Genomic DNA, 9,587 nt, shown 5'->3' with positions numbered 1-9,587 from the left:
TGAAGAACCCTATAGACATTTAAAATAGTAGTTTTATGCCTATGAATACACAGGTTTTCAAGAACCTTTGAAATAAGGGACTCATACAATTTGGGTCATTTCTATTGAATGAAAAAAAAAAAAACTAATTCCATAGCAGGTAGAGTCTATCCTAGATGACAACTTATCTGTCCGCTTTTTTAAATAGGATCCTTCCTCCTCACCTCTAAAAAATCACAATGAGAGCCAATCATCCTTAGCAACACTTCCTTTTTGAAGAAAACACAAGGGCCACTCTTTCACGAATCTGTTTGGTCTTTACTCCATAGATAATTGGGTTCATCACGGGGGGAATGAGAACATAGAGATCAGCCAACAGGATGTGGACATGCTTAGGGATTTTTCGGCCAAAGTGCTGAGCAATGACAGTGAAAATCCCAGGAAGGTAGAACATGAGGATGACACAGACATGGGAACCACAGGTGCTGAGTGTTTTCATCTGCACATCATGGGATGGCAGCCTGAAGACCGCCTGGAGAATGAGCCTATAGGAGACGACTATTGTCACCATATCTAGCGTTACACTGAGTAATGGCACAGAGATTCCATACCAAATGTTGACGGTGATATCAGCATAAGCCAACTTAGCCAGCCCCATGTGTTCACAGAACGTGTGGGCAATGATGTTTGTCTGGCAGAAGGGCAGGCGCCTCACTAGAAAGATAACGGGGCAAACAGTTGCAAAACTCCTGAGCACTACAACACGCCCTATTTTGCCGATGACACCATGGCTAGGAATGATGGTGTACCTCCGTGGGTAGCAGATGGCCACATAGCGATCAAAAGCCATGGCCAAGAGAATGTCTGATTCCACCACAAAGGCAAAATGCATAAAGAAGAGCTGGGTTATACAGCCACCAAAAGAGATGTCCACATCATCAAATCAGAAGATGCTCAGGGCTTTGGGTGCTGTGGATGTGGATAGAATCAGATCCCAAAAAGCCAACACAGAGAGGAAGAGGTACATAGGTTCATGAAGACTGTGCTCCTCTGCCACTACACAGATCAGGATAACACTTCCTGACACAGCCACCAGGTACATCAGGCAGAAGGCGATGGAGATCCACATGTGCAGCTCCTTCAGGCCAGGGATGCCATTGAGGACAAACATATCATAATTGACAGTGGAATCATTGGGATCAACCATGCCTGAATTATGGTATGGGACCTTCATCACTTGTCTATAAGGAGAAAGAAAGTTTGAGAGCTAGCCCTTCACAATCAACTAGCATATATTTATTAGTTAATGGACTCAGACATCTGCCATGTAAAATTTCCATTAGTAAGTTTTCTCCGATGCAGACCTAATTGTGTGTAGTATTCTTCATTGTGGAGAAAGGTTCTAAAAATTCTAAGTAAGATCAAAGAATTTCATAAAGATGCTTCCGTGGAAAATCCTGAGCCTGGTACTGTTTTCTCACACAATGGTCATAAATGAAAAATGATGGTCATGCAAAATTTTAAAACTTGTAATAATAATTTGTAGTCTCTGACTAAACACTTTAAGAAATGGAAGAAAATTATAAATTTTTGTAAAGAATATTAAAAACCAAATAAAAACAAGAGTTTTTTTTTTTTCTGATTGAACTAGTTAAACAACAATCCTGTTATCTGGCACATATATTTACCTAATCACCTATTGATCTATTGATCAACTAAACATCTGTTAATAACCTACAATATGTATAGAGATAGCTCCATGTTCATAAAAGGGAAAAGGAGTTCAAAGCCTGTAAAATAGAAATCCTGTGTATCAGGGTATAGTTTATACAAGCACGGTGCCAGTAAAGGGGTTTTGTGTTTGTTAAATAAATTACTAACCATTGATTACAGATATCCTTTGGTGTGAAGTTTCAATAGTGAAAGATTTGATTAAATTACGAACCACCATCATTACAGGTGGGGATGCTGCTACTTGAGAATAGATGGAGTTGTTTACAGCACAGTACTTTTCTGAAACTCAGGATGAGGCTTTCACCCAGATTATTCAAAACATTGTTTCTATCTCAGTTTTCTTTGTTAATACATCCTACCTTCATTACTTTAAAGAAATGTGATCAGAAATAAGTAACTTGAGGAAATTAAAAACAGAAATCATAGAAGTAACTGGATGCCGCTACCAACCGCTTCTTATTTAAACTCCTTTAAAAATAGATTTGATAAAAAAAGGGGGGGGGAGCACCTGGGTGGCTCAGTCGGTTAAGCATCCAACTCGGCTCAGGTTCGTGAGTTCAAGCCCTGCATCAGGCTCTGTGCTGACCGCTCAGAACCTGGAGCCTGCTTCGGATTCTGTGTCTCCCTCTCTCTCTTCCCCTGCCCTGCTCACACTCTGTCTCTGTCTCTCAAGAAGTGAAGAAACATTAAAAAAAATTTTAGAAAAAAATAGATTTGATCATTCCTTTCTTCGTTGGTTTTTAATTCCTTCACGTTTTATTTCATATGGTGCAAGCACTGAATTTGAATAAAACTAGTAAACAAGAAAGTTCTATCCTTCAGGGATTGTAATGCAGTTGACTTTCCTCAAATCTCTCTTCCCAGAGATTTTTCAGTAACCCTCCACCTCGTACTAAATGGGTTTGATCACTGAAATGGTAAGAGATAATGGAATATACTATACTCCTTAAAGAAAGTCAAAATAAAATGTCCAATCCTGCCCTCATTTTGAATAGCCTAAAATCTTCACTAAAAAGCAAGTTAGTTTTCATTAAAAAACAAAATTAATTTTCTTGTTAACAAAGAAAAACCTTCTCATTCTGCATCAGGAAATATCAGCTTATACACAAAGATAGCTGAATTAGTTTTATTTAAAAAATTGGGGCGCCTGGGTGGCGCAGTCGGTTAAGCGTCCGACTTCAGCCAGGTCACGATCTCACGGTCCGTGGGTTCGAGCCCCGCGTCGGGCTCTGGGCTGATGGCTCGGAGCCTGGAGCCTGTTTCCGATTCTGTATCTCCCTCTCTCTCTGCCCCTCCCCCGTTCATGCTCTGTCTCTCTCTGTCCCAAAAATAAATAAAAACGTTGAAAAAAAAATTAAAAAAAAAAAAAAAAAAAAAAAGAATCACACTTAATATTTGCCACTTGATATTAAATTTTAAAAAGTTCACAAAATGCTTATGCTTAATGTCATTGTTGAACAATATCAATGGTACATAAAAATACATATTTTCATAGATAGGATTTCTGAGGGATAAAACATGGAAATAATTATTGTTATATCCATGTAGTAAACTAATAGGTGATTTTATTTTATTTTTGTTTTGTCTTGATAGTTTCTATTTTCTATTATATGGAAAAGTATATTGTTTTACTATTGTAAAATATATGACAATAATTTGATGAAGTTGTTTTGTTGTTATTAAAGAGAGCACTAAAAGTGCAAGCTTTCATTAAAAGTTATTTGATTTGGGGGCGCCTGGGTGGCTCAGTCGGTTAAGTGTCTGACTTCGGCTCTGGTCATGATCTCGTGATCCATGGGTTTGAGCCCCACGTCAGGCTCTGTGCTGACAGCTTGGGGCCTGGAGCCTGCTTTGGATTCTGTGTGTGTGTGTGTGTGTGTGTGTGTGTGTGTGTGTGTCTACCCCTCCCCCACTCACACTCTGTCTTTCAAAAATAAATAAACATAAAAAAAATTTTTTAAGTTATTTGATTTATGTCTTCCACCTTTAAAATTTTTAAACGTTTATTTATTTTTGAGAGAGAGAGAGAGAGAGAGAGAGAAAGAGGTAGGGGCAGAGAGAGAGGGAGACAGAATCCGAAGCAGGCTCCAGGCTCAGAGCTGTCAGTGCAGGGCGTGATGCGGGTGTGAACTCACCTACCGTGAGATCACCTGAGCCAAAGTAGGAAGCTTAACTGACTGAGTCACCCAGGCACCCCTGTATCTTCCATCTTTAGAGGATTTTCCCAAAATCCCTTCTAATCCACAGTAATCTAACATTCTGTTGGGATAGCTTCAGGCCAATGACCCATCTATAGTTGTCCTTGGACTGTTTAAAATAAGCTGGTAAATCTGGTTTTGATTACCATCACTTGAAATATTCATTGGCACCATAAATTGGCATGGAAAAGAATAGCGAATTACATTTACTGAAGAAAAGAGGTGTGTATAGAGCAATACATAATACATTTGTTCTTTACTTCATATAAAGATATCTTCCTGATATTATTCAATGTTAAAAATCAGACCATTTTCCTTACTTACAAAGATTGACTTGCTGAACAAAACAACATGTCTCATGTGTTTCATGCTTTTAAAATGAAAGAAGCTGTGGGCGTGAGCCCAGACTTCATAGACAGGCAACCAATAAGTCAAAGTCAGGGTTTAGCCACCCACAGAGGATAAGATTTGAGGAGCAACCATAGAATCCATTACTTCCCTGATCTCTCAAGAGCTCCCTTTCCCCAGACCACCTACTCAGGCACAGCTCAGATCTGGAGTCCCACCTAGGGCTTAAAAGATCAGAACAGTCTCTTCAAATAGACCCTGTTAAGAGACCGTCTCCTTCTGGGGTGGACAGCTGGTGTCCTCATCGTGCTCTCTCCTGTGAGTAACAAACTAGAATGAGACCATCTAAAATATCACTGTGGGAGGCTCAGAGAGCAAGGTACAGGTGTTATTATTACTCTTGGAAAGAGCAAGAGGAGGCTGAGCCTAGAGGTAGGGAGAAATTGCTGCAAGGAGAGCAGAGGGGAAATGCAGATCCAGAGAATGAAGATCCTGAGGAAGGGTAGTCAAAAACGAACACTGAATACTTGCTTCCTTTAACCTCCGGTTCATGTGGCCAGTCCACAGACACAGGAATGGCTTCTTGCAATGCAAGTGATTACAGTAACTGCTACGTGTCTAAGTTCACCGGCAACGGTCCACCTGTTAGCTGCGCCACCTAGCTCGGTCAACTTCCATCCATTTCCTCAACAGAAGGGAGACTCCCACTGCATAAAAGGCAGAATGAGCCTAGGATCATGTATTGCTCATGGAAAAGGCTGAGGGAGTGACCGCTGGGACTTGGTTCCTGCTCCTGCCTCTCCTTAAACTGCAGACAGGGACAAATGAGTCAAGAAAATACTTCACTCCTTTCCTGCTGAACTGGCAAGAGGACCTTGAGCCCCATCGAAGTGCCTGGGGCGGAAAATTTAAGAGAACACCTAAGACCTTGAGAGTGAATTCAGCCTTAACATTTGCATCCTCCGCACCTCCCTAGCCTCATTTGAGCCCCAGCTCTGGAGGCGGCATTATTTAATTCATTCTTGTGTCCTCTCAGCCCACCTAGCTCCTCCTCATCTCTGCCTGGACTCCAGTGAAAATCCTCAGACTAAGTTTGCTCCTTTAAAGCTTCATTCCAAGTGCATCTTGCTCCAGTCCACCAGTAAGTCCATGGACTTTCCTGTATCAATTTTATTCTGTCATCTCCCAAGCAAAACCCTCCACGAACCCCTTCATCCCGTAGCCTTGAGAATAAGATCTAAGCTCTGGAACACAAGGGGTAGTTTCTTGCTGCCCTCTCCAAGCTCTTGTGATCTCCCAGATCCCTCTAAGCCTCACCCACTTCCAGCTGTTTCTCCACTCTCACCATGTTCTTACCTGCTGCTGCACATTTGAAACAATGTTCACTCTGACTAGCACGGTTTTCATCCCATGATTTGCCTGGTTTTCCTTGAAAACACAGCTCGAACGTAAAATTCTTCACCATCTTGCTCTCTCCTTTAATGATATCAACACCCTCTTCTGTGTCCTCACAGCTCCCGGTGCCTTTTAAGGTCATATTATCTCATCACTCTGTCCTGGAATTGCCTGCTTCCCCAGGAATCTGTGATCAACCTGAGTACAGTAAAAAAAAAAAAAGAAAAAGCCTTGGCCATATCTGCATCCACAGTCTCTGTTACACAGTTACTAGAATAACATAAAACAATTTAAAAGCGATTGTCCTGTAATGTCCCAAACAATGTGCAAATTGCCTTACATACAGCATTACAAATCACTTTTCAAACCTTGTGAGCTGGGGAGATCTCCACACACACACAAAGAGACTGGAGCCTGGATATTTAATTCATCCAATGGGTCTGCTGGAATTGTACATTGCAGCCAGCAGTCAGTGCTTGGCCTCAAGCCTTTCTCCTCACTGCCCCCTCCATGCTGTCCCATAGACTTCACCAACAGACGATGGTTGGGTGAAAGCATACACGAGAATGGGAAGCTGGGGCAGGGAATGCACCCACTAAGCTGAATGTCATCTTTCAAGATGGTTCCTTGAACAGGCTATTCAAGGCCTAAAAATGGCGTCTGTTGCCCATAATTTGTTATACTCCTATTCAATTTTGTTTAAGTATATGAGCCCAACTGAAAACAAAATACTTGCTTCAAGGAGCTTGTATTCACATCTTCCTCCTTCTTGCCTAAGGGTCTTTGCATATACTTTTCTCTGTGTTTGGAATGTTGTCCCCTTTTCCTTGGGCCTACTGGAGACAATGTAGTGTAATGTGAAGTTGAAGTAGGGTTCAGGAGCCAGACTATCTAAGATAGGAAATTCTCTGTTAAGCAGCTGAGCAACTGGAAGAACTTTCTGTGTATCATTGTTCATGTCTGTAATATGGAAACAATAAGGAGATCTACCTCACTGGGAGGGAGGAAGGACTAAATCTGATAATGTTTCTAAAGGATTTGGCCCTGTATTTGACATAAAGCAAGAACCCAGTACATATTACCTATTTTATTAGCTTTTAGTTAAAATTGACATCCTTTTAAAAATAATTTTCTTACAGAATCTTTTCTCATCTTCCCCAGGTCTGACCAGATACCTCTGTCAATTGACTTGCATAACATCCTACAGATTTTCATAACAGTTATCAAAGGTAGTGATTATTTTTACACATATACTCTGTTGATTATATGAAGAACATATTCTTCCTCCATGAACTGAAAGCTCCATGAGGAGAGGTATTATATCTTCTGGTGGCTAGCAGAGTGCCTTGCTCCTAGCAGGGGCTCAGTATATCTGTATTGATACACTGCCTGCTTGATTGGTTGCCTGCCCCTCAGGCTAGTTTCATTTCTCAGCACTTTAGTAAATGTACCTGAGTCTGATAAGTAACACACATGACCCAGAATGTCCCCGGGTCTGCTAAGTGACACCCATGTCCCAGAGCACATCGTATCCCCTTACACCTCTAATCTTTTGCACATGCTGGTCTCTTGGCCTGAAGTGTCTTTTTTTTTTCTGTCTTCCTTTAACTTTTTTTCCATCCTCAAGACTCATGTTAAGTTCACTTGCCCCTCAAGATCTTTTCTTATCCCTGGACTGTGGTATTATTCCTCCATGCAGTTTCCATGCACATCTTTGGGTTTCCTATGAGTCTCATTCTGTATTGAAATTTCATTTTTACAAGCCTGTTGAGCTTAGTAGATCATATCCTCAAGTGAAATACTGATATTTACTTCTGAATATCCAGGGTGTAGCATAATGCCTGGTTTCCTGAGCTTGACATATTATTCTTACCGTCATAAATGTTTGTTGTGTGAAGAAAGTGATCTTGCAATCCTTTTACAGATATCACGCCTGGTGCTTACTGTATCTCACACATACTGGTGACTTCCCTTGTTGAGGTAAGTTTCAAAGGGAGTGATTTAAATAGAATTACAGTGGATTATCATTAAGTAGCCCAGTGGCTAATAACAGCAGTTGCAATGTCTGGACCTTTAATTCCTTATCCACAGGTAAGACTATACAGGATAACCTATGTTCCTTTTCATATCAGTTATCTATACTGTGTAAGAAGTTACTTCACAAGTTAACAATAAACATTATCACAGTCTCTGTATGTCAAGAACTCAGGAGCGGCCCGCCTAGAAGGTTCTGTCTTGGGTCTCTTACTGGTTGCAGACATAGGAAGGCTTGGCTGAAGCCGAGGAGCTATTTCCAAGACGATCACTAGGTAGCGCTGTTTGTTAGCAAAAACAAAAACAAAAAAAAAAAACACAAAAAAATGGTTCAGCTCCTCCTCAGGTAGGTGGTTTGAACGTCCTGTCTCAAAGGCTGGCTTCTCCCAGAGTGGGCAATTCAGGAGAGATAGCAAAAAAGGAACCTTCAATGTCTTCCACAGCCTGCTCTCAGAAGGCACACATCCACCATATGCTATTTGTTAGAGATGAATCACTAAGTCCAACTCATACACAACTGGAGGGGAATTAAGCTCTATCCCTTGAAGAGAGGAGTATCATAAAATTTGTGAACATACTTTTTTTTTTTTTTATTTTTTTTTTTTCAACGTTTATTTATTTTTGGGACAGAGAGAGACAGAGCATGAACGGGGGAGGGGCAGAGAGAGAGGGAGACACAGAATCGGAAACAGGCTCCAGGCTCTGAGCCATCAGCCCAGAGCCCGACGCGGGGCTCGAACTCCCGGACCGCGAGATCGTGACCTGGCTGAAGTCGGACGCTTAACCGACTGCGCCACCCAGGCGCCCCCATACTTTTTTTTTTAAGGTTAGTTATTTATTTTGAAAGAGAGAGAGAGAGAGAGGGAGATAGAGAATCCCAAGCAGGCTCCATGCTGTCAGTGCAGAGCCTGATGTAGGGCTACAACTTATAAACCATGAGATCATGACCTGAGCGGAGATCAAGATTCAGGCACTTAATCACTTAACCAACTGAGCCGCCCAGGTGCCTCTATGAACATATTATGAAACCACCATTCTTGTTTATATTTATAACCTGAATTCTTTGTCTTCGTGATGCTTTGTCATCTGACCTTGGGGGCCCCTATGTACACCAGGCTATCAACATTCAAATGCCCTAGGCTCCACATATAAATCATGATACCCATACTGTGTCTGGCACCATTGATTCTACTCAGAATAACAACTGTTTCCCAAAGTATGCTATATGAATAAATGAAGCATTCATAGAAAACATGGCAAGTGCTTCCCCAAGAACAAAAGTAAATCGAGGACAGCAATTAGATGCCACAATTCTTTATTTCCTCCCTACTAATTATACTTGTCATAGGATGTAAAGTTTTCTGAAAAAGAAACTGGCATAAGGTAGGGGTTTGAACTGAAAGAAGACTATAGAACTGTTACAATAAAAGAGAGGTTTTCCTGTAATGTACAGTTCTGAAAATATTCTACTTTAATCTGAGTTTTTTATATCACTGTAAATTAATTGTTTCTTAAGACTCAGCAATTAGTCCTATCTCTTTTCTTCTCTATATTATGCTATGACTTTAGGAAGACAGCAACCATGAAGAGTTTGTGAAGAGGTGGGTAATTAGGGAGTGGGGATATTTGTAAAAATACAGGTATACATTTCAGGCCTTTTCCAGATGCATTGAGCAATGTAAAATTAGTTTCTAATTGGTATTAGAATAGTGACTTCAATGTATAAAATGCTATAAAATAAGTGTCATAAAAATAGATGCTATAATATTGCTTTAACTACTAATAATTGAGAACATAGTTGAATGCCTACTTTGTGAACAACCATAGAAATCTGATGGCAAACATCAGGAGTAAGATCCTTGTCATCTAGAAACTTGCCTTCTAGAAGCAGAAACAAAA

The 9,587-nt window shown here is 40.7% G+C and overlaps 1 protein-coding gene across 1 annotated transcript; it reads right to left on the bottom strand.

Moving 5' to 3' along the window:
• Window positions 1–235: 235 nt before the first annotated feature.
• Window positions 236–1,186, bottom strand: LOC115525714 (olfactory receptor 52B2-like). The gene is given in 1 exon segment (XM_030333016.1): window positions 236–1,186. A coding segment is annotated over 1 exon segment (951 nt).
• Between the last annotated feature and the right edge of the window lie 8,401 nt (window positions 1,187–9,587).

Source organism: Lynx canadensis, chromosome D1 (genome assembly GCF_007474595.2).
Source record: "Lynx canadensis isolate LIC74 chromosome D1, mLynCan4.pri.v2, whole genome shotgun sequence".
Classification (NCBI taxonomy): domain Eukaryota; kingdom Metazoa; phylum Chordata; class Mammalia; order Carnivora; family Felidae; genus Lynx; species Lynx canadensis.
This window is presented reverse-complemented; position numbering and strand designations above follow the sequence as displayed.